The 25,831-nt window shown below is 36.3% G+C and overlaps 1 protein-coding gene across 1 annotated transcript in view; it reads right to left on the bottom strand.

Moving 5' to 3' along the window:
* CFAP47 (cilia and flagella associated protein 47) overlaps positions 1 to 25,447 on the bottom strand; it is a 345,115-nt gene extending 319,668 nt beyond the window's left edge. Inside the window, exons 1-17 of the mRNA XM_027816959.2 lie at positions 25,286 to 25,447; positions 20,691 to 20,842; positions 18,283 to 18,398; positions 16,107 to 16,245; positions 13,822 to 14,050; positions 13,007 to 13,167; positions 12,003 to 12,133; positions 11,144 to 11,379; positions 10,265 to 10,457; positions 7,927 to 8,140; positions 7,396 to 7,548; positions 5,754 to 5,943; positions 5,555 to 5,651; positions 4,589 to 4,805; positions 3,674 to 3,918; positions 2,534 to 2,664; positions 1,293 to 1,415 (exon numbers count right to left, since the gene is read on the bottom strand). Of these exons, the coding sequence (XP_027672760.2) occupies positions 1,293 to 1,415; positions 2,534 to 2,664; positions 3,674 to 3,918; positions 4,589 to 4,805; positions 5,555 to 5,651; positions 5,754 to 5,943; positions 7,396 to 7,548; positions 7,927 to 8,140; positions 10,265 to 10,457; positions 11,144 to 11,379; positions 12,003 to 12,133; positions 13,007 to 13,167; positions 13,822 to 14,050; positions 16,107 to 16,245; positions 18,283 to 18,398; positions 20,691 to 20,842; positions 25,286 to 25,447 (2,889 nt within the window). The remainder of the gene's footprint in view (positions 1 to 1,292; positions 1,416 to 2,533; positions 2,665 to 3,673; positions 3,919 to 4,588; positions 4,806 to 5,554; positions 5,652 to 5,753; positions 5,944 to 7,395; positions 7,549 to 7,926; positions 8,141 to 10,264; positions 10,458 to 11,143; positions 11,380 to 12,002; positions 12,134 to 13,006; positions 13,168 to 13,821; positions 14,051 to 16,106; positions 16,246 to 18,282; positions 18,399 to 20,690; positions 20,843 to 25,285) is intronic.
* Positions 25,448 to 25,831: the final 384 nt, after the last annotated feature.

The raw sequence follows: 25,831 nt of genomic DNA, 5'->3' as shown, positions 1-25,831 counted from the left end.
TAATGTGGACTTAGAAGTTTGGGGCAAAAATACAGGTAAATAAAATGAAGTAACAGATTCTTAAATATGATGACTATCAGTTTCTACAGTGAAATAATTTTTGCACACAACTTGGAAATTACACATTCTGGTTTTCAGGTTGTTTTCATGAAGTTATTAAAATTAAGGCTTGCTATCTAAACTAGCAAATTGTCCAGAATATTCTACAAAGCATTTTTTCAGTGCCAGATAAATTCATCACTTCTTTTTTTGATATTCAGACTAAGAACATGGGATACAGGATCCTAATACTGTAAAGCTAAGTAATAATACTAGGAGTAAGTATTCAGTTTACCTGTGATTAGTAAGGACAAAATAGAATTTGTCCTCTTTTAATGCACTTCAAATACATAAGTTTTTAAAGCATAGCTACACAAATGATAACGACCAGACCAAGATCAACCAGCCATCTCTTGGCTTAAGAGTAATTGTGGAGGCTTAAAAGGCTGGGTATGTTTGTTTCTCTTCTTGATTACTCTGACTTAATTCTTTTAGGCCCATCCTCCAAGAGTGTAGTGTTAATGCTTATTGTTACAATGCTAAGTTGACAAACAGAGAAATATGGTACAAATCAAAATAAATCAAGTTTTGTAGTACCATAATAACATAGTAACAAAAATTCTGAGTATTTTAATGAAAATTGTTTTGCTTCACTGAAAAAATACCCCAAATTATTCTGTGATCAGGAGAACTAAAGAGGTTATGTTTCCTCCTAATTTGTGTTACGTCTTTACCCACTCTGGCACCCATCTCATCTCTTATCCAATTCATAATACAGCCTATCTTCCTCTCAGATGCTAGTCTAGCAAGGTAATCACATTTCCTAAAACTGATCTGGGTCTATGCATGCACTGACTGGGCAGCCAGTATGAATAGGATGACTCGCCAGTTTACTCTGTCTCTCAAAATATAAAAACATCCAAGCTGTAACTGCTTTTTCATAGGGTACACCAGTATGAGGTTCTACACTCACCACAGGTTCTCATGAAATTTCCAGAATCTTTTAAATCATTACTACTTTGCTGTCTGTCAGTCCATCTATCCATCAATCCAAATCTGACAGAAGGACAGAATTCCTACTCACATAAATCTTGTTCCTCCAGAAAACCAGACAAAAACTTAAGCAGGTCTGTATCTAATAACTGAGAACACAAAACTGTAACAAGATCTGAAAAAATTAACTCACTTCTTCCCACCTCAAGGAATAAAATATGCTTGCTTACTTACTTACAAGAAATAAAATATTAGCTTACTTGGAAGTATGCATGATTGTATCCTATGTTTTGAAGAACGGCAGTCTTACAAGTAGATAAACCCATTGGACTATGACTGAAGGTTATCCTTTGTTCCACAAACTGAACTTTAGTAACACCAAGCTAAGGAAAAAAAAAAAAAAAAAAAAGAAAACAAGCAAACTAAATAACATATTACAGTACAAATGAATGATTCAGCCTAATTTTCTTCTTATTACATAATGAGCTAATACACTTGTGGAAATGCATAATTTAGAAGTATCCAAATAGATAAACACAGTTTGTATGTGAGACAAGATTTACTCAATGTATTGAACTTATCTAGACTCAAAGTGACCAGACACAACCCCAAAGATATTTCTGGGATAGGTTCAAGACAATTAAAATATTTTAATTAAATTTAATTTAACAGCACAAGCTCCATTATTTATTTATTTTTAATACAAATGTGTTATCAGGACAAGATACTTCAGAGTTTTTAAAAGCAGTAGAAATCAATATTCTAATTTACACACATTTACATATGGCAATTTCCAAGGCTTCAAAAGAAAAGAAAAGAAAAGAAAAAAAGATACTCAAGAAAAAGAAAATAAAAGAGAGAGCAGGCACATCAAAATGAAGAAAAGAGTTTTCTTTGTTCCCAAAATGGAAGTTTTAAAGCATGCAGCCAGTAGAATATAAGGGTGGGGAGGGGAGTGCCTCCTTCACACTCCCTAGCATGTAACATGAGATAACAAAGTATTCACCGAAGCTAAATTCCACTGTTTGGAAGACTACCCAAGACATTGCTTTCCAAATTATCAAGTACCATGCTCAAATATCAGTACAAAGCTACATTATAACCTGCTGTTACACTGAAGCTCCAAAACATACCTTCCCAAACATACCTTGATTTTTGTTCCTTTAATACATCTCTAAAGAACTATCATACTATCTCTCAATCTTTCTTTGGTCAAGCTAAGTGAGGCAAAAATAATAATTACCACTTAACATATAAGGACTACTTAGTTGTGGTGCCAAAATTAATATATCATCAAAAGCAAGAAAAAGGCAAATTGTCTTTGTTTTGCCTCCTACACCATGTCTTTGGAGCAATATTATTTTGTTAAACATGTCAAAAAGAACCCATATGAGATTAAAATAAATTTTGACTACTTGTTAATAGAAATATATTGAAATTACTTGTTTAAAAAAAAAAACCCAACATTTTTCTTCTCTAAACCTGCTGTATGAATTGTTACCTTTGCAAAACATTTCAACATAATCGTGTTTCCTTTATGCACACACAAGTTGAATTCTCCGGCTTCTGGAGAGTTGAACCCTGGATGCCAAACAACTTCACACTCCAGATCTCTATAGGCCTCCACAAAGCCTAAGTAAATGTGCGTAATTTACACATTACAACATACACATGTACAATTATCAAATTACATTGCATAATTAGAAATAACATAAGCACATTAAAGTGAAATGACCTTTTATTACTGAAGACTAAGCCTACATTTCAAAGATGTTGAACAGTATGCTGAATACTAAGCAAAATTAGTTTGTCATGAGAATTGAGAATTGCATAATCTGCTTATTAGTATCCTGCATTAAAACACACTCGAATTTGACTCATTTTTTAGCCATGAATTACTCAATCAACATTTTTAAAAGTGAAAGAATAGACTATCCTTCTTGTAGAATAACAGCTTTGGGAAAGACCATATACATTTTCTTGCCTACATTCAAGTCTGCACTTGTATCAGCAGAAATATATTTCCTCAAGAATCATGGCACATCAAGTTCCTCATCCAGCCAAATCTTGTTTGAACTGTGTAATGCTAATTCAGTTAGCAATTAGTTCTTTAATAATGGATCTCCAACATACTCCTGCAGAACACTATCTTTCAAAGGACATTTCTAACAAATATTGATCCATAATGCCAGAGGGAACTAATCCCAGATTGAATTCCATTTGTGTCACTCAGACTGCCTACATCAACTTCTTAGCAGCTTCATTCACACACTGCTTTTGGAAAATTTTGTATCCTGATGAGCTGTATGATATTGCTAACTGCCATTAAAAAGCTGCCTCACTTTTGAAATATCGGCAATCTGTGTTGAGAAAAATGATTAAGTAAGCACTGCTGGCTGGACATAATGGACTGGACTGAGTATGCACTCAGGGTAGGGCTTATACAGGGAGTGCTGCTATGGTATTAACACTGTGACCTGATACTAATTTTGGCATACACTGTGACCTGATACTACTTTTGGCATACACTGATCCTGACACAAAGCTAAACAATAGAGTATATAGCATCAGCTGAAGATTCGTGTTATTTAACATTTTTGACATTGAAGATATGTGCACACACTGTACTTGCTTAGTATACCTTTGACTGGCTGTATAGAAAACGCAGTTCCTCTGTCTGTAATTACAGGTTTCCAAGTAAACTCAGCAGGATGGTTTCTGGGGTTGTATACCCTGACAGTTGTTCTAAATTCTGTTTCTGCTTGGTAGCCAGGAATAGGATTTAAAATCAGTTCCTTTGCAGATAGCTCAAGTTCAACAGACACTGCTTTTGCAACTACCAGCACGTGCCCAAGGTGTTGTTTATTTATTGTGTAAGTGAAAGATCTGTAATGTAAAAATATATATTTCTCAATATTTTCATGTATTTATTAAATTTTACTCTGACTACAACTTACGTAAAAATCTAATCATTAGCAAGAAAATATTTAACAAAACAAGTGAGTGTGGACACTCAGTTAAGGCAAGAGAAAGCAATTTGCAATCATTTTGCATACAAATTAAATCACGTCAAAAGTGAAGACCATCCCAAAGGGTGATCAATCTCATACAGCCATTTTAACAGCATTAACAAGGTGAGAGTTCCATCTCCACACCAGAAGGCTAGAAAACAGTTTGTCTACATTTACCCATGAGCTGCATCAAAAAATCTGAGCATAGATGCAGTGATGCAACACTATGCCAGAAAGAGCACAGTATTTTCCATAAAAAGTTCTCCTAACAAATACTTTGTAATAGCAAACTTTTTTCCCCGATATACTTGTGGCTATATGGGCTTTTGACGGAACAGTTTGTTTTACTGAAACCCTAACAAACATTACGGTATGTTGCAAAATTTTGCAACATATAACTGCATCAATTATTGCAATACCACCATAAATGAGTGTACCCCATTAACGCTTGTCATAATTACATTGAGTTAAAACCAGTCACGGTTTTTTTTATTCTACTATTGCAAAGAAAATATGCAAATCAAGATAAATATAAGAAGCCTTACCTTTTAAACCTTCCAAGAGTGTTTGTCTCAAATACGACTGGAATATGAGTCTTTGTAAGAGGAGGCACCACCTGAGACAGTGGACTTGTGTGCTGTAATTCATCAATTTCAATCTCAATTTGTATCCATATATGAACTAACAAGTTATTGATGATGTGCAGTTTTCTGGCTGTTGTAGAATACACACAAACATCACCAAAATCCATAGTAGAAGGACCTGGAATGTAAGAAATTAAATCTTCAACTTTACAAGGTAAAAGTTAATGTAAGGAAGCATGACTACTAAAACATTTTGATCAAATTTTTTAGTTTCTAAAATTACAGAATTAATTAGCTAGAATAATACTGCAGCAGAACAAATTCAGACTAAAATTTGCAAGTAAATACAATGCATGTTCCATGAATGTTTTCAGTAGTACAACTCAAAAGCCAGCACCATTTATTTCTTAATTCCGTCTGTGTTAGCCAGCTAACTAAATAGGAAAAGTGATGTGCTAATTACTAAAGGCATTATTAATAATCATATATACTACTTTTTATTAATCAGACATTTAAATAGCTAGACAACTAGTAATTCACTGAGAATTTATATACTCAACCTGTTCATTTGTTTCCTGATGTGTGACCATTTGGTTTAATAACTCATGTATTTTTATGGTGACAAAATTATCTCACTATTTTATTTACTGCTATCACCAGTTCTTATGCTGGTCTGCAAACTTTAGTGCTCATGGCACTAAGTAAACCTTTTACAAAACTCTTAAGTACTTCCTGTATTAATATGTTTATCTTAGTCTACCTTTCCCCAAGTGTTTCAGTATACACAGCTACACTATTCAAGTTCTTGCTTCATTAAAAACAAAAAAAGCCCATAAAGTAGTGAAAATTCTCACTTTGCTGCTAAGTAAACAAGTAAGTTGCTTTTAAAACAACTTACACATTTAGTAACCAAATCAAAAATCTTACCAATGAGTATTTGATGAAGCTGCTTGGATGTCAAAGTTAGACTACAATCTTCCTTCTCTTGGGTAGAAGATGGCATAGCGCTAAGCCCACTCCAAATCTGTGATAAGCACAAGACATCTCAGAGCAGGATCAAAACTCTTATGCTTTTTTATATGGTAAACACATTATGTTTACATTACTACTCAAACATTTAACTTACTTCTTTGATTGAAGATTTAGAACCAATCGGTGCCAATTTTTGACACGTTAATAGGCAATTCTCATCTAAAGGAAGCATTTTGAACTGTAGCTTCTCCTTGTGAAAATCTGTGACTGAGATCTTTGGTGACATAAGCCCTTCAGCTGGTTTAAGGCCTATGCTCACGGAATTATTATGAATATAAAACTGCCTATAGGGGAGGGAAAAAAAAGAATATGGAAATCTACAAGTCTGAGCACTCCGTGTTCTACACATTACACAATTTAATATTTTTAAACATAACAAATAATACTTTAAGTAGGAATATTTCATTATAAAAAAAACCCCAAGTACAGAAAATGCCTTAAAAATTCTTTTATTGTTTTGTTTAGGCAAGGATTAATATCTGATGCACATCTGTGGCACTCATTTAGCTAAACAGGCTGCAAACATTATGACTAAAAAAATATAAATATGATATCATGTCTAAAACACCTCTTAAAGAACAATTAAGTTGCAAAGGCAAGCACCTAAAAGTTAGAAAATGCCAAGATTACAGAGGATCCTTTAATTGTATATGCCTGAACTAGACCATTTATAGCTGAATTTTCAGAGCAATTAACTTTTTTGGTCAAAGTCCAACTCCAATCAATTTCACCTGCAACCAAGATATTTGAAACTTTCAGACATCTTACACAGATGTTTCATATCAAGTATTCAGAAAATTATCACCACGTTTGACAGTAACAGTGAAATTCATCTGACAACTGAAATTTGCTCTCTTCTTGCTTCTCAGGCAATATACTGTGAATGTATGTGTTATGGTCATATAAACAACAGCTCACCCACTACACAACACCAGTTCCTTTCAAGAAAACCATACACCAGTGCATGCATAAAAATAAATCCAGCCCAGCAGGCCTTGTCAGAATCATGATGTCTATACACAGAGCAAGGTAAACTGAGATTACAAGAATAATCCACTGACATTATTACTTTTTAAATAATGTGCCCTGCAAATTTAACACTCTTAAGCTATTGCTTCTCTTGCTTTAGAAGCTTTATAGGCTTTTTTTGTTTTTAATAAAACTTTTAAAAGTAGCAGAGCTGTCAGTTCTGCTTTTCCATGATTTTGTTCTACAGCATACCCACCAAATACACAAATTCATGAAGTGAGATAAAAGATAAAAGATAAGGCTAGAAGACCAATACAGTCCTTTAATCTTATCTGCTTCATTCCAGAAATTATATCAGAATTTACATACTGAATCCATCACTTTGCGTGTGCTAGACATACTAGCTGGAATTACATACAATTTATTATATAAAAAGAAAAGAGAATCCAACACAGTCAATGTTGTTTTTCTATTAACCACAACCAACTTTTCTTAAAATTTGGCATCTTATTTTAAGTTCATTTTAATTTCAAGTTCCATGCCTCTATCCTGACATTTTACCCAAGAAGTGATCTCCATCTAAATGATTATTTAGAAAAAAAACAGATTCTAAATGCATTATAAATGAAGATCCCAAGCTCACAAGCATTTCAACACAGGACAAATTTAGGTATATGATTGGTACCACTATGTTCATTCTGCAAATATATACACATATTTTTGACATGAGCCTAAAGTATTTATTTATCCTCTAAACAAAGCCTTACCTAGCAGCATCTTTTTTCAAACGACGTTGTCTTGAACTAGAAATGAAGTCTGCATAGTATTGCTTATGTGCTTCTTTTGACAGTCTTTCACAGTCAGTGTAAGAAAACTCTGGATCTATATAATTGTATCTCTCAGTCTTTGTGAAAATAGTCCTAAATATTTAAAGATAATTGTAGTTTAACTACATGTGTAAAATGATTCTTGTTAGAATGAAAACATATTGATTTTGCTACATATATATTTCATTGCAAACATTCTTTTTATCACAACTGATCATTAATATTTGTCCTTCTCAAGGCAACCATAAAAATGAAATATTGAAACTGTAATAGCTGCATTTGTAGTTTCACATAAGAAAAGCAATTCAAGAAATTTATTTGCAAGAGGCTCAAGGTTAAGTAGAATGCAATGATTTTTAAAGAACTTTCAGCCTAAAAAAAAAATAGCAGTAAACTGGTACATGATCTTGATCTACTCTACAGTATACATAAATGTGTGGTTTTAAATATTAATACTGACATAATTTTTACCTGTACTTTTTATTCCGTTCACTAGGCCTAATGCTGGCTGTGCGGTCATTCGGAAAAGCTGTAAGTGCATCACCCTTACAATTCCTATTTATCCGGTGAGTATGAAATTGTGTTTGGGTTGATTTAAGTACTGCCACAGGTGCTGTATCGGTGCACTGTCCTGTGCCATCAGCTACAAAATGTCCAGTTTCATTGGAAATCATTGGTGTTATACCTTAAAATTCAGATGAAATGTTACATACACTTCATTAATGCTTTCTAAACAAAAAGAATTAGAAAAATATTTTTTAATTTATACTGTTTCACCCAGCAGCAGAACAGTCACGCACCCCATTACGTTTTCCTCAGACATGAGGGAAGAAGACATTCAGACCATACTAACAGCCAACTGCCTTCCCTAGCCAAGGCCACAAACAAATAGTAGAGCCCAAACCACTACTACTATGTTCAGCTGTGATGCTTTGTCTTGCACATGCACATGACCAAACACTCAGAGCTGCCTCTGTCACAACACTGTCTGCAGTGTCTTAAAGCTTGCTTTAGCAGTTGCAAACACAGGCATGATTTTTGACAACGAACTCCCAAGCTATCACAACTGAAAAAGAGAGCTCAGGTCTTTTTCACTGCAGTTTTAGAAAAAAGCATATACATTAAAGAGAAAAAATATGACAGAAACTAGGCTATGTGCTTGCCCACCTCTACTTACATAGAGCTGCACACTTAAGACAGCACTATAAATAATTAAAATTTTCAACTGTCCCTTCCTCCCTCACCTGCAAAAAAAATGATGCATTAATCTAAACATATTTGGCTTACCCACTGTAGCCTTACATCACTCTAAAATGGCTACAGAAAAAAAAAAAAGAAAAAAACCGAGCTTTCCACTCTCCAGACTATAGGAGTGATGACAACTTCCACTGCCCAGGGAGGCGCAGATAGCAAGAATCTTCATTCCAGTCTCTTCCCCCGCTCCCCTCCCCTCCCTGAATACAGAAAGAAGTACACATAGCCATCCACAGAAACAGAGAACAGGAAGATATAGAACCCATCTATATAATGATCTGAAAAAATTCACTTTCACTTCACACTTCAATGAAGCTTAAAAGCAAAATATAGATATCAGTAGCCTACAGACTACAAATACCCCTCATAACCTCTTTATAATACATAGCAGCAGAATGGGGACATTAACAGAGTAAATGGTAGACAACAGCATTTAGAAAAGCTGACTAAACTTGAATACTACATTAAATCTTTGATCCACAGAAACATATTTTAATTGTGTTTTTGAAGCAAGAAAACTGCAGGAGTTCTTGATTCCAGCAACAAAACCCAGAAAGTGCCCAACTTTAGTTTCTCATCTATTCTTGGTTGTCATGGACTTGAAATACCTCCTGAAAGTAGCAGGAATATTCAGTGGCTTATTAACCATTCTGATAATTGTAGAAGGAACAGCATTTTATCCTGACTTTCCAACGACTTCCTCTTTATATTTCCTCACAATGCTCTCTTTGAAAGAAATGGGTACTGCCTCCCTGTTTTGCATTAGTGAGTACATCTTCAAGTGGGCAGCAGTCAGTTAAGGGGTATTCAAGGTCCCCTCCTTATCTACACACAGAAACTAGATGCACCACTGTACAGGACAGCCCTGTTGCACTACTACTACCTGCAGATGCTATAGCATATTTGATGCTAGAAAAAAGTTACAATTCCCATGATTGGTGTTAAAATCGGGTGACAGGCTTAGACAAATCTGTAAAGTAGTTGTTCATGAGACATGTTAAGAATGTGAGGAGCAAAGTAGAGACGGATTACTGCATATCCTGAAAGATTCTTTATGCTGGTATAAGCTTCATAGGATGGGAAGAGTCGATGGACATGAGACAGGTAGCAAGGTAGCAGGCTGCATTAACTAGCACATTCATCTGGCAGTTGTAATTTTCAGTCAATAAAGAACACCCCATTATCGTTCCTAAATTCTTTCTGTGCTTTACCCCTCTCTCTGCTTCTAACTGAAACATACTAGCACTGTGCAATTGCATCGCTGTCAAAAACCGAAGCCTTTTCTGATTCATGAAAGTTAAATAATCATATGATGAAAATTTATGCTTTAATAGTTTGGTTTTTGTTAAAATATGGGGCGGGCGTTACCATTATTTTAGGGATTGGTTCATACTCTTATGAAATATATGTCATACAACTGAGCATTCCTTCAACTGCCAAAGAGATACTATTATTTAAACACCAAACTAAAAACAGTAAAAAATTTCTTTTAAAATGTTAAAAAATGTACTTTTGAAACATTTTATCACTTGTCACTTATATTTTAGCATCTTACCAGGATTAATTTTGAATAATACGTTTTTTCGTTTAGATTTGCACACACCAATAAAGCTCAAATATATCTGGTGGAAGGATTTTGTCGTCAAAACCTGTAAATTATTTTTCTCTAGTCCTGTACCAATGATATCAACAACTTGCTTCACTTCAAGTGTTCCTATTTGATGTGGAGAAAATGAAAATATCACATCCTGGAAAAGAAAAGTTGTTATGAGACATATGAGGCAGAAAACCAGAGGAAAATTTTGTATAATTCCCTGTTTGAGTCATTTGTCTTAATATTTACTTCTAAGATAGGTGTTCAAAACTGGTCTTTTTGGAATTTGCCAACTGCCGCACAAAGTAGCCATATAAGGAAATATAAAACTGCTACACATTAGAACACCACAAAGTCTCACTTGCTCATTTCTGGACAAATTGTTCTCTCATGCCCCGAGTTACAGATTTGTGAAATTATAATTTTTTCCATATTCAAATTAAATTCAGCAATGTTTCTTCCATTAAAAGAAATATTATCTTACTTGAGTATTTGTGATTTACTGAAAGAAATCAAAAGGATCCTGCAAAGGTTTGAGTATAAATACACTCAATATATACTCAATATAAAAATAAAAAAACTAAAGCCAGGAAAAACCTGGGTAAAGTTTCTTTAGTACTACAATTATTTTTTCCAAATTTAAAATAATGCTTGTTGATTTCTGGAGTACAGGAAAAAGCATTAAAAGACTCTACATCAGGAGAAAAAAAACTATATATTTGGCTAATATTAAATGTCATGGCTACTCATATGAAATTGGTTTACTTTCAAGAAATTCCTTCATTGACTACTGTAAAGTAATCTGCATATCTACATAATCTAAGAGAAAGAGGTAGTTACCTTTGCAGATTTTTGTTTAATTTTTCCTTTTTCAGGAGAAATGTTAAAGTGAGCCATCTTACGGAAGCTGAATGTTACTGGAAGGAACTTGGATTCATTTTCGAGTGTGCATAGAACTTGTGTTTGTTCACCCAAGAAACAGTCCATAAACTTAATCACTGGTCCTGGCCTAAAGGTTAACATGACAGGAAGCCCAGAACCCGTCAAAGCTAAGACCATGTGATGAGGAAGATGTGCTGCATTAGACAAACACAAAAAACAAACAAAAAAACCCTCACACACCTATTATCTTACAAACAGAAAAGTCATGCTGTAGTAGTATGGTTGCAAAACCAAAATAATACCGCAATACAATATGATTTATAAAGTGATTTTCTATAAATTTAACACAGACATGTTTGCTTATGATAGCTGTTAAAATAATGTATTCCCTCATTAAGGAAGTTGAGGATGATCAAGTATGCACTTGAAAATGCACAAAACCGGCATTACCAAAATGCTGGTTACTTGCAAATGGCTGGGTTGTTTTTTCGGGGGGGGGGGGGGGGGGGGGGGGGGGGGGGGCAGGTATGTCCTCCAAATATTTACATTTCTAACTAAGTTCTAGGTGTTCACTACCAGAAGGTGTATTCATGACACACGATTCCCTCCTCCTTTCTACTCACTGTTTAAAGAGGTTTTGGTGCTTAAGCATTAAAGATGTAAGTTACAATAATTTATTTGTATTGAGATAAATAAACTAAACATAGGTTTCTCATAAAACTGCTGGGAAGGTGAAGAAAGTAAAAAATCCTCAAAATACAGTTTTATCATCCATATATACATTTTTGATGGGGACTATACATTTCTGATAACATACTCATGATTGCTGTGTCACCGTCACTGAGGGCCTGCAGATAGCCACCTGTATTCCCAACAGCTTCAAATCTCAGAAACAGTACATAATCTTGCTTTGCTGAGTCATTCACACCAAAGTTTCTTTTACATTTTCTGCAAGAATCACAATGACTGATTACAAGATTGGGAAAAAAATGACCAAACAAAACCCCAACCCTCAGAAAAATCAAGGCTTATTTTTCATCATCCAATCTGGCTTCTTTGCTGTTGGTTACAGCTTGAACAAATTATTATTATACTTCCTTTCAAAAAATGGAACAGTAACAAATTTAAGCTTAACAATAACTGTATGCTTATTATACTAGTCATTTGATATCTTTTCCAGTCTATTACCGTTCTCTAAACTAATAGTACATGCATAACAATCACTTATAATTAGAGTTTAAGCAAGGGGAAATGGCAAGAATGCATTTAATTTTTCTTTTCCTTATCTGAAGAATAAATGTTCCTTTATGCTTACTTTTTATTTAATGGAATGAAAGCTCTCCGAAATTTTTCAGTCTCTTGGTGATTAAATATATATAATCTTTCATAATGCTGCACGTATACTATATCTTTATGAAATACATGTGCAATCATTAAAAAGCACTTAATTTGACACTGTAGCACTCTCTCAACAATCTTTATAGAGACTCAACATATTTAATGGGAGCTGTAATTAGTTCTCTTGGCAAAATCCAATAAAATTCTTTGTCTTGCAAAACAAGATTAACCAATTCTCGGTTCAAATACTTCCTTAATATATTACAAAACATCTCAGAAATAATCACTTCAGACTTCGCTTTCTTATTTGTACTATCACACCAAACAATTTCTTTTAACACATATAAATATGTAAGAAATCATTCAGAAAAATATTTGCAGAAAAATATTCATTAACATAGAATTATTTCCTGTAACACAGCTTTTTATAGAATAGTTTAGACCAATCAACTTGTATGTGTGTGTCTAATTTGAACCACTCACTTTGGACTAAAGCACAACGTAACCAAAGATTTCTCATAAGGTAGCAAGGTTCCTTGATTGGGAATGCACAAGATCAAGGTAGAAACATCTACATCTCTTGTTCTATTTTTCAGGGTTAGGTCTTGTAAAACAGCATCTGTACTCCTCTGAAGATCTGTCCCCTAAAAAATAATCACAATGTGGAAAAGTTCAGCCTATTCTGCTTCCCCTTCTGTGTTTGGTGGGGTTTTTTCCTACACATACATTTTCATATCTTTCCCAACAAGTAGGAATTCATAACATCAGTAATAGCATTGACATATTTACATATCACATGGCTTATTAAGAGATTTTTAAACAGCAATTTCATGTCAATGTTTTTAATTCCCTTTTTTAAAGATTATGCTCACTCAGGTGATTTCACTGTCCAAGAAAAAAAAATGAAACCACAGATGCCTAACATTTCAGAAAACCAAAATATATTTTGATAACTTCTACTAAATAATAAGTAGTCCAGTATGATTTCAAGCAGAACTTCTCAAAAAAAAAAAAAAAAAAAACAACAAAACAAAACAAACCACATCTAGGGAACATACTTAACATTGTTAAAGTTAAGATGTTACACAATGAAACAGAAATATCTGAAAAAAACTTAATTCCAAGGTTAAACTATTGTAAAAAATTTGTTGGTTGGACAGAAGTTTCAAAAAACCTACTGATCAGGAAATAGTGTGACATAGTAAATGCTACTAGAAGATTAATGTTGAGAAACAAAAAACGCAAAAGTAGAAATGAAAACAAGTTTTCAAATAAAATAAAAAGCAGAAGTTTCTTACCATCTCTTCTCCAATGGCATTGTCTTCCAGTACTGCTACCCAGTCCATACACTCAGGACTTTCATTGTATAAAGTTACTTGTTCAGTCTTTGAAGACCCAAAGTAAACTGGTCCAAAGTTAATGCATTCCACTACATTTCCACAAGATGCTCCTAGAACTTTAAGAACTTGTTCAACCACAACAGCTTTGATCCATACTTCAGTGCAGCCACGACTTTCCAACTCCACTCTGTCAGCAGGAGTAGCAAGCAGCAACACGTAATGTAGAAAAGTGTTAGAAATAATCAGTTTGGTTTATATTAGAACCTATGCAAAACTGAACCAAATCAGAGCATATAAACCACTGACTTTCCATAGGTAAACTAAGCAGGGCCAGGAGGGAAGAAAGTGTACTTGACAATGCGATACCTAGCAGGAGTAGCACTAATTAGGGAGAATCACACATTACATGGTGGAGTTTGGGGGAGCTTTTTGAGTTTTCCCCTTTTTTAATGTTTGAAACAATAGGAATGACATCTCAAAAGAATCAGAGATGCCCAGAGAACTTTGTATATAGATACCAATTTTGGCACATATTTAGTAATTTTCTCTTAGGCATCTGAAGGAAGCATAAAAGAACTGCGGCTGTTCCTGCCTGAATGCTTCATCTTGATACCATAAACGAAGGGGTCATATAGACATTGCACAAATCTTTGTTATTAGCATTCTACTGGAACAAAGCATATTTTTATTTTTTGCACAAAACAAATTAAGTAATATAACTTATTGTTCTAACAGAATCAGCTATCCTTTTGAATAGCCTCTGAATAGATCTGAAAAAAAATAAGAATTGTTTTCAATAGTCAGATATGTAACTACACAAAGGATCTGGGAGATGATCTCAAACTTTCTAAAGATCATCTTTCAACTTCTGAAACATGATTATGGGATTCTCCAGGACAGAAAAGAGTTCTTAAAAAAATATATAAAAATAGATTCCACTGAAAAGAATTTTGCTTGCACATAGAAGCAAAATGCTTAGGGAAGGCAGATGGAAATAAACAGGGTGTTTTCACCAAAACTGTACTACTTCTCCAAGTTAGATTCCTGTCAAATATCCATTGTAAGACTTTCAATATTACCCTGTTTTTTTTAAATACAAATATACACACCTGTATACACATATATTAATATATTTATGCAAGGCTTGACAAGGAAACAAGATTTCATTTAGTCTAAAAGACACAGCAGTGACCACTAAGAAATGCCACATTCACTGAAAGAATATGTATAATTTAAGGCAGGAAATGGGTGAAGGATGAAATCTGACCTCTGTAGGGTTACGTTCTTTCAGTTTAGTAAGCAAACTATCTACTAGACAGCAGGAGGCAGTAGCCGTTTAACCAAGGTGGGGTGAAGAAAACAGTGGTGGTAGCCTGGACAGCAAAGGAAAGGCAGAAAGCATGACACTTCGCAACCAAAAAGTTGAAACTCAGTAATTGAAGAAAACGTATGAAGGAACATGTAAAAGGCAAATACAGATATTGTCTTCCTTGTCATTCTAACAGAATTTTTCTCCTTTTGTTGGATTTCCTTTTCCAACAGGCTACAAAAAGTAAGAACAGAAAGAACTGAACTTTAAGTCATATAACTCAATAATTTAAAAACAAAAACTGGAAACACACACACACAAAAAAGGGGAAAAAAACCCAACCACACCCTATGCACTATTAAAAGAAAAGTGGATTTGAAAAGGACTTTCCAGATTGCTGTCCATTTCCAAATTATGGCACTTCCTAAAAAGTCTATATTCACCATTTGAAGAGACACAAGGTAGGCATTTAAAAATAGTCTATTCTAAATAGTTAGTAGTTGCAAATATATTCCGTCCATTTAAAATAAGATACACAAAAGGACATCATAATGTTTCCAAGACTCCTGAAGCACATAGAGCCAAAAGAAAAATAGCAAAGTCACAGAAGCTACAAAATGTAAGGATCACTGGATGTGCAGAAAGGTGAAAGATAGAAAAGCTCTTGTTTAATTGTATACAGAGATCTGCAAACATCCCATATCATTACAACTTACAAGAGACCTTTAATAACACAGCCAGGTACACAATTTATGCATCACTGTTTTGTGGAGATAATATATTTATCAAATTAATATAATAAAAATAAATGTGGAGGATAGCAACTGATACCTAGGAGCTTAGCTTTTTAGATAAACATCCATAATAAAGACTAGAATTAATAATGGACACAAATGTAATTTATAGAGCTGGATTTCTTCAGTCATACACTCACTTTATCACTTCTTCGATGATTCTGGGTACATCTGTGCAGATATCCACTTTAACTGTCTTTATAGATTTCGGCTCTACCACTCCACTGATAGGTTCTATGTTAAGCAGGACAACCCCATCATATGATATTTTAAAGGTACCTAAAAGAAACAGAATAATAAACAGAATGCCACACAACATGAAGTTGTAGATTTATATTCCTCTATTACACATTTGTAATGCAGATATTCACAAGCAGTACATTTTCTTATGGAAACAGGACACAGTTAATCTTTTTCAAAACTAGTTCTAACAAAGTAGATCATTATTTCTAGGGCTTCTTTAAATATTGCACACATGTCAAATGCCACTTTGCAAGTTGGATTGTAACAAAAAATGTACTCACATTCCAAGCAAAAGTGACTATATCATAAAGTAGCTGTAAGTAACATTTTCTAAGTTGAGAGCTATTTCATAAAAAGCTCTAGGCAGCTACCGTAACCAGAAAGTTCGGTGCATATTGCAGGTAACAATACTTCTCACGAGCTGGCATGTACACAATACAATTTATTGCAGAAGAGAACAGTGAACATTTTGAGGTTATAAAAATAATTTTTTAAATGTGAAACAATTATTAAATGTGCATTTAACCAGCAGCATTAATTATCTGTAATTACATTGTAGATAGGAAGAAAATATTGCAGAAGTTGTAGGAAAAATGCACTGTTTGACCTCAGACAATAGATAATCTCTGATATGAGATCAGAAGCAGGAACAACGGACTCATTTTGTGTATGGGATGACATGTGAAATGCAATCCTTGAGTCACAGGCCAGCATGCAGCACTTCCTGTTGACATAGTTTACACGCTGCCTGTTAGTGTGACCTGCTGCATTATGATTTACAGTCTACAGAAACACACTTTCAGCAGCTCTTCCTTTGTCTGCCCTCAATACATTCTTCACTAACTACCGCTTTCATTCTAATTTTACATGTGTCCAGTCCTGCAAAACTCCATCATGCAGCCTCCATGTATCATGCTACAGTTTATAATACAACCAGTTCCCATGCAACATGAGTAATTTCACATCATGCAAATTAGCTGTAGATGCATATGTAAAGTAGGTTATCTCCTTTTCTTTATCTAATCATAATTTCTCAAAGTAAGAAGTTAGTATGTACAAGAGCCAACTATGTAAACTACATATTACATCTTTAAGTTGAGCTGTCCAGACAAAAAATACAAACTACTTTTCCCTTACTTTTGGGGTGAAAAAAAATTCTCTTCTAACTAGACAGCCATTTGGGTTTTTGTTTTTGGGGTTTTTTTTTAATATTGCAAACCAACTCTGTGTTTCTACAATTGTGTATTTTCTCTTGGTATAATATTCTTTGTGGAAATCTATAAAGCAAATGTTCTCACAACCTTGGCCTAATGCAAATGAAGATACCTTGTGATACAATAAACTGTACAAGTAAGGAACAAAAATAATTAACTGCCTTAAATTTGTTGTTTAACATGCACAGTTGCCACCCTAATTCTGGAGAAAGGTGTCTGCAGCTTTGTTCAATGGAAAAAGCAGTTAAATAGGTTACTCAGATCATATAAGTGTTCTTATGCTCCATTCTCCAATGCTTCTTATACTCCTTAGAAAGGTCCCTCACAGAAGCTGAAGGCTGCATGTTTTGAAAGCTGTATGATTTCAAAAAGCTATGGCAGCAAGGCAAAGGACCTCTCATTGTCTTCTGATAACAAATATGGTTCAATTCCCATCCTGAGGGCTTAAGCTCTGAAAATACAGGGAGTCTGTAGTTGTATATTTAATAAACAGCTATTGGGTTCACAGACTCTCAAAGACAACAAGCAAGAGCAGACATGATTTCCTACTATTTACACTGGGCATAGTAAGCCAGTGAGCAACAGTTATTTTTAAATCTTTCAGATGGGACTCAAAAAGAGAGAACCCCTAAAACCTGACAGTGTTCTAAATTCATTTTTCTTCCATAAGCGGAAACATAGTACCGCCTACAGAAGCAATGGGCCGTTTATATAACACCTTTAGCTACAATACTCATAAACTGCATAAGCCAGAACGTCAGTTAATTTCTACTGGGTCACTAAAGTGTTAACCTGCATAAAATTACATTTTCCAAGAAAATAAAATATTTGTATAATTTAACACATACTAAATATTTACCTGAAGATGATCCATGGTTAGTAATACTAATCCCCTTACTAATTATTTTACTGTTTGCAATCACCGCACCAAAATTAATCTCTGACTCAATTTCCAGATAACAGCACGGACTTAATCTGCAGAGAAAAGACATGGTTATATTTTCCCAAAACTTGAAAATACCTTTGCATTTTTAAATAACTTTGATTAAGCATTCCAATGGAAGAGAGCTCTCCTTTTCGTCTAGTTCTCCAACCAATGTTTATGCAACTCACTTCAGCAGTATGGTGTACCACAGTGTAGCATATATTAATGACTAATTAATGTAAGAATTAGTCAAAATCAAATGCATACATTTCTATTTAATTTTAAACACTTTATTATAGTACAAAGAACTTTAAATAAAGCTGTCTTTAGCTCCATCACAAAGTAAGACCAAATTTAACATTTACTGTATTTCAGCAGCAGCTGTCTAAACTAAAAGCAGAAAAAACATGCATGCCAGTTCCCATTTACAGTCATCTTGGTTTATGGATACTTTATGTGGCTTCAACAAAACTGATTATAACAGAAGTGGATAATGACACAAGTTATTTATATTATTTATTTAAGAGCCTAAGCCAGTATATGGCGTCACTGTATTGGGTACTGCTTACCCATAATGAAAAGATCAGATTCACTTCAGGCAACTTGTATTTTAAAGGCCCCAATCTCTAATACAATGACACCTCTGATGTCATATAAAACTGTTTGAAATCAATTGGAATTTTACATCAGTACAGCAGTCAACCTCCTCTTAACCATAAATAGGAACAAACTGCATCTCATGATCTGCATTACATGCAGACTAAATAGAGAAGACAAACAAATCTCCTTGGCCAAGCTAGGTAGATCCTGCCCACATAATCTTGCATAAGGGAAGGGGAAAAGAGGAGGGAAAGGGAGAAAGGGAAAAAAACGGTTTTGGAATCAGCAAATGCAACAAAAGAAGCTGCTTTGGGGAATAACAACACACTGGGTTTAATTCTCTTAAATAATTTATGGTGATACAAAAAAAGTAAATTAGTAAATTATTGAAAGAGATTGTCTAGACCAGCAAGATGTGGCAAAAAAAACCCAACAAAGCAATAAAATACAATAAATAAAAAACAAACACCAACACCAAAATAGGAAACAGCTATCAAGATTAAAGTACACTGGAAAAGATTGTAAATCTTCACATTCCAAGTATTCAGATATTCTACCAGGGCTTTGTTAGAAAAGTGCGTAACAAGTATGTCTCAAGATCCAAATACATAACTTCCTAAGCAGACAGGAACAAGCATAAATTCTAACTGCAATGAAATATTCTAATAGATATGGATCTGTGCAAAAAGGGAGATAGTCAAGTCAAATGGTTTTGGTTGTTGGTTTTTTTTTTTAATACTGGGTGTGTTTGTGTGGTTTGCTGGTTTGGTTTTGGCTGGGTTTTTTTATGAAGATTGAATTTACCCCTGGAAATACCTAATTTCAAATGTTTTCTTGGTATATATTTAAGCAAAAAAATATTTCCTGATTATTATATTTCAAAAAAAGAGTTTGGATGCAGAGTTTCATTTAATCATTTAAAAAAATAAGCCAAACAACAACAACAAAAAGTGAACCACAACTAGCTTGTTTGAAACATTCCCAAACCTTGAGTATATGTATTTTCTATGGCGATCAGATATTTACATAATTAAATCATTACACTTGTATTACTGATCACATCATAAGTCCATGATGTTGTAGATATTAAGCTAAGAATGTTGTCTGGTCTCTGAAACTTATATCAAATACACGAGCCACAAATTAATATGATTAGCCACAAGATCTAGTCTCATGAGCCAGGCAAATATGTAACAGATGCTTTTTACTTGCAAACCAAACAACTGTGATATGTCACTAAAACACAATAGAAATAAAATTCTCTTGGTGGCACATTTTACCAAATATGTGGTTACAAAAAGAAGTGGAGTGTTACTGCAGTTTAATGTTGTATGGGAAACTAACCTTTCCTACACTCTCAGTGAATCTCATCCCAGACTAAAGATTATCTTAAAATGAACAGTAGATGTGATTGAAGGAATGCCACAAATTGCTGGAAAAAAGATTAAATCTTTTCACACTTCTGTCTAATGTTGATATGGAATTAGAAATTATCAGCGTTAGCACAACCAATTTAGAATGAAGCAAAAACAAAAACCCAGAATATCTCTAGGATCTTAGAGGGACATCACCCCAATTAACCCGTGTGCTGTTATGAAATAAAATATAATCTCACTTCTGTAAGGAAACTTACTATTTGTTTTCAATACAAGTGACAGTTTAACTACATAGCATATGTGACATGCATCAGCAAACTTTCCACCAAATAGTAACAGCATCATATGAACTTTTCAGCCTCATACCCAAGCAGGGGGATATCAACTGTGTCATCTTCTATTAAAAGCAGTAGTTTATCTTGAACATCTTCTTCACTCTCAGGATAATATTCCACAAAAGCTGTAAGTTGAAGTCCACATGCAACAGGTTTTTCTGGATTTTCCACAATCAATTTAAACTGCAATTTAAAAAAAACATAAATATTGTTTTAAATTTTTAAAAATTTTTAGATTTAGAAATATATACATCTGATTCATTTTCAGAAGAATAAAAAGACTGATTTAAAATTCACAGTCAATGTTATAGAATCTCTCCCCATTTACTTAAGTAGACTTTTTACAGTAAAACAGGAATATAGAATGAATACTACTAACCCATCAAATTGCACAGCAGAGTTGGTTTAGTAAAGTATCATTTCTAGACTTTCCAGGAGAGCTCTAGCTTTTCCTACTGTTGCAACAAACCTTCTGAAGCAACACAAAATTAAGTCAGCTACTACTCAGTGCAGAATCTTTTAGTCCCTGAGAAAGTAACAAAGATTAAATCTCAGTCCAAAGCAGCAAAAAGAGGGGATAGCCTAAGAGTTTTCCCTCTGTCTGACCAACATTCAGCTGACATCAACAGAAAGTCTTACTGTACATTGAAAATCTGCGGGAAAGGCCCCATGGCACATCAAATTTTGGGGGTCATATGAAAGAAAAAAGCAGAAGCAGCTAACAGTAAGCAGCTTTTTCCTCTCTCAAAAGGTAATTCTGGATTTGTTGCTGACTGTAAGCATATGCTTATATCCAACACACGCTGCACATCTTTCCTTGAACAGAATACACAGGTAACCTACTAGCACAAAGTGGGAAATCCAGAAGTTCCTACATTCCTAGGAAAGCCTCACAGCAAGGTCTAGAGCTTCTCTGGTGTTTCAGGTCTCCATAAAATTCACATCTCTCTATGCAGAATAGGTTTCTGCTCTGTATGTCCAATTTCATTAACGTTTGCTTCTGAAAGAGTCATCCCAGTATTCTTTAAGTTTTCTGTTCCGATTTATGTTTGAAATATGCAAACATATCATTTACTACTGGTTGATTCTATTGTCTGAGCACCACCTTTATTCCTTTAAAATTTTCCTAGCAGTATAAACACTCACCTAAAGGAAATTTGCTATGTGCATCTTGATCATGGGCTTAATTTAGGAGTAGCCATGTTTTAATATTGAAGTGTGTAAAAGAATTCTCTAAAGAGAATTAAACAGTCAAGTATATTCATTCTATACAAGGGAAATACATTGTACTATGAACTTTTAATGAGACCTATAGAAAAATGCTTTGTCAGCTTCATTCCTTGAAAGGCATTTCTTTGCCATGCACTATGACAACTCAAGGAAGGTTATTTTTCAGTTCTTGTACTCTATGAATGTAATGCTTCAGAAAATTTACAGATGAGTCATACACTTCAAAGCCATGCAATCACAGATAGCAGCATAAAGTCTGGAAGTGAGAAAGGGCAGCACAACAGACCTTTCTGAAACTGAGCATGTGAAGTAGAATCTTGTCATATTGGTAGAAACTGTCATATTGGTTGTCTCACACAGAATAGCATTAAAATACTCAGCAAAAAGGCATAAGATACAAAGGTAAAAACTCATAATTTATGATTAACCTTTCCCCTGTTCTAAAATCTAAAATGTTCTAAAAGCCTTCCTGATTCTGGATCACATGAAAAAATAAGGCTGATGAAAACTAATAAAACAGAAAAAGCACTGCCCTACCAAATTAAGCACCCTGGACCGTTTCCAGCTCATTCCACAAGTATTCAGTTACATTGTAACAAAAATCAAGCTGTCTACATAATGCAAATTAGCAAATTTTAGCAGGGGGATAAAATGCCCTCAAAAAGAAAGGCTGACTACTCAGAAAGTGAAATTATCCAAGGTACTTCAATTGTCTGACAATCATTTTGATGACTACCCTGGAATGTATTTGTGCTGTGAACACAAAGCAACATCAGCTTCGGTTCAACCACCAATGCCAGTTCAACCCTTTGATGCCAATTGTGATGTAATTAATAGAAAATAAATTAGCTAGATGAAAGACCAATATAAAAATACTAACCACAGCTGGGTTTTGCTGGACCCACATAGGTTACAAGTCAAGGGCTAAACTGATTAGAATTTAGAGATGCACTTCCCTTTAAAAAGTCTGGCTATGCAGTAATTTTTCCAGAACAAATCAGATGCTATTAATAGTAACCACACTACCTTGAGAAAAGGTTGTAAAAGTCTCCTTTCTGAGAAAGCTCTCCAAAAACAAGCACCACAAATGGACCACTCCACTCAGAAGACTTAGAATACAAAACAGAAATGATGTTACAGAGCTATCAAACAGCCCTATCAAATGAAAGCAAAAAAAAATTAAAAAATTTGTGCCCTTCAGTTGATCTGGAATACTTCATAAATTTGGTGTTCACACCATAGCAAAGTGACCTGTTTCTACAAAATGCTCCTGAAGTAACAAGGAACTCATGAGCCTCTTGAGGGCTAAAATTTCTGGAAAGCGCAAAGCCAGTCACTAAAGCTAAGCATGATTTGTTACCAGCAAGGGGGTTACAGCACTGGCAGATGAGGGAAGAGCAACTGATGTCATCTACTTGGACTTGTGCAAAGCTGCACAACGTCCTTGTCTCTAAACTGGAGACATATGGATTTGACAGATGGAGCACTCGGCACATAAGGAACTGGCTGGACGGTCGCACTCAGAGCTCCAGTCAATGGCTCAATGTCCAAGAGGAGACTGCTGACAAGTGACATTCCTCCCGGGTATCTATGGGACTAGTGAAGTTCAACATCTTTGTTGGTGACACTGCGACTAGGTGCACCCTCAGCAAGTTTGCTGACAACACCAAGCTGTGTGGTGCAGCAAACATGCTGAAGGGAAGGGATCTCATCCAGATGGACCCTGACAGGCTTTAGAGGTGGGCCTGAGCAAACCTCATTACGTTCAACAAGGCCAAGTTGCAAGGTCCTGCATCAGAGCCAAGGGAATCCCAAGCACAAATACCGGCTGGGCAGAGAATGAATTGAGAGCAACCCCCTGCAGAAAGACTTGGGGGTGTTGGTGGATCAGAAGCTCAATACGGCCTGACAATGTGCGCCTGCACTCCAGAAAGACAACCAAATCCTGGGCTGCATCAAAAGAAGCGTGGCCAGCAGGTTGAGGGAAGGGATTCTCCCCCTCTGCTCTGCTCTTGTGAGACTCCCACTTGGACTACTGCGTTCAGCTGTGGGGCTCCTAACATCAAAAGGACATGGACCTGTTGCAGCGAGTCCAGAGGAGGGCCAGGAAGATGCTCAGAGGGCTACAGCACTATGCCTATGAAGACAGGCTGAGAGAGGTGGGGTTGTTCAGCCTGGAGAAGGGTCCACACAGACCTTAGAGCAGCCTTCCAGTGCCTAAAGGGGTCTACAAGAAAGCTGGAAAGGGAGTTTTTACAAGGGCATGTATCATAGGACAAGGGGGAATGGTTTAAACTGGAAGAGGATTGATTTAGGAAGAAATTCTTTACAGTGAGAGTGATGAGGCACTGGCACAGGCTGCCCAGAGAAGCTATGGATGCCCCATCCTGGCAGTGATCAAGGCCAAGTTGGATGGGGCTTTGAACAGCCTGGTCTGGTGGAAGGTGTCCCTGCCCATGGCAGGTGGGCTGAAACTAGATGATCTTTAAAGTCCCTTCCAACCCAAACCATTCTATGGGACTTGGTGTAGTAAGACATATGAGAAAGCTCATTTACTTCTACCGAAATTATGGATTCAACAAACAAGGTATGTCTCCAAATTGCTCATGACCTCATGAAAATATAGGGCTAGGGAAGGCTGTAGTTCATTTCATTTTGACTTACAGGCTTCAAATGAGCAGCCTCATTTGAAATTCTATATGGAAATATTTTTCAAGTATCATACAAACGACACTTACACATTCTCACACGAAAACAATAAATCATAACTGAATCCTTCCTCCAGAACTGTCACACATGAAGCAATCCAGGTAACTTCAGCTCTAAGAATTGCCTCTTATCCTTTCCAGTTTACCCAGTTATTCAACTAATTTTAAAATAATTTCGAATTCACTGCCAATTTCCAGTCAGTCAGTCTCATAAACTGCTCAGGCATCCATGGTAGCATTTTTCATTAGCAGTAGCTGAACACAGACAAGCATTTACACCTGCCCAAGCAGCCTCTTACACAGGACAAACCCAGCTGGGCAAACCTGGGAGCAGACGTCCCCGTACAAAACTGTAGAAAACAGAAGTGGGGCCTCGAGATGTACTTTTCCTCTGGCAATGTTCTGCACCTCGGGGGGGGGCTGGCAGGTGCAAAGTGAGTGCACTGCGTACCGGTGCCTCACGGCAAGCTCGGGAGTGAAAGAATAAAGACCTGTGGGACCCAGGACATGGCGCTCTCGTCAGGCCCTACTGCTATTCACACACGTAGGAGGGGTAGGGGGTGCTGTACAAACAAACACGGAGCTAAGTTGCAGAGGGTGGCAGACCTCGACAACGTTACGCCCGCCCAGGCCAGAGACCGTGAGGGGGCAGATACTCCCGGCTGCTTCCCCCCCGGCCACCCCTCACCTGGGGCCGGTGCGGCGGCAGCAGCTGGAGATGACAGCTCTCCACCCGCAGGTTCTGGACGCTGAGCGCGGCGCGGTAGCAGCCCCCCGGCACCGCGTCCCTGAAGCACAGCTCAGCCGGGGCGATGCGCACCCCGGCCACGTCCCGCCACCCACCCGCCATGGCCGCCACCTCGCTGGGGCAGCCAGCGCGGCCTGGAAACGATCGCTTAGTAACGGACGCTGGGCGCTGATTGGGAGCAAAGGAGCGGCGCTTCTAAACTCACCAATCAGAAGAGAAGAAACGGCGTAGAGGCGGGGCGGGGCGAACGGCTCGGCTCGGCTCGGCTCGGCTCGGCTCGGCTCGGCCTGGCCGGGACCGCAGAGCTGGCGGGGTCCGGGCGTCGCGGTGTCGTTGCCCAAAGGAAGGGATCTTTAGCCCAAAGCTGTGTCGTTCCCTTGTGGTGTCCCCCTGGCGCACAGCCCGAGCCCGCCCTTCCTACACACACTGCCGTCCCGGCAGGTGCAGGGGGCCCTGGCAGGCAGTAGGCGGGGAGCTGCCGCGTCG

This window comes from Falco cherrug, chromosome 2 (genome assembly GCF_023634085.1).
Source record: "Falco cherrug isolate bFalChe1 chromosome 2, bFalChe1.pri, whole genome shotgun sequence".
NCBI lineage: Eukaryota > Metazoa > Chordata > Aves > Falconiformes > Falconidae > Falco > Falco cherrug.
This window is presented reverse-complemented; position numbering and strand designations above follow the sequence as displayed.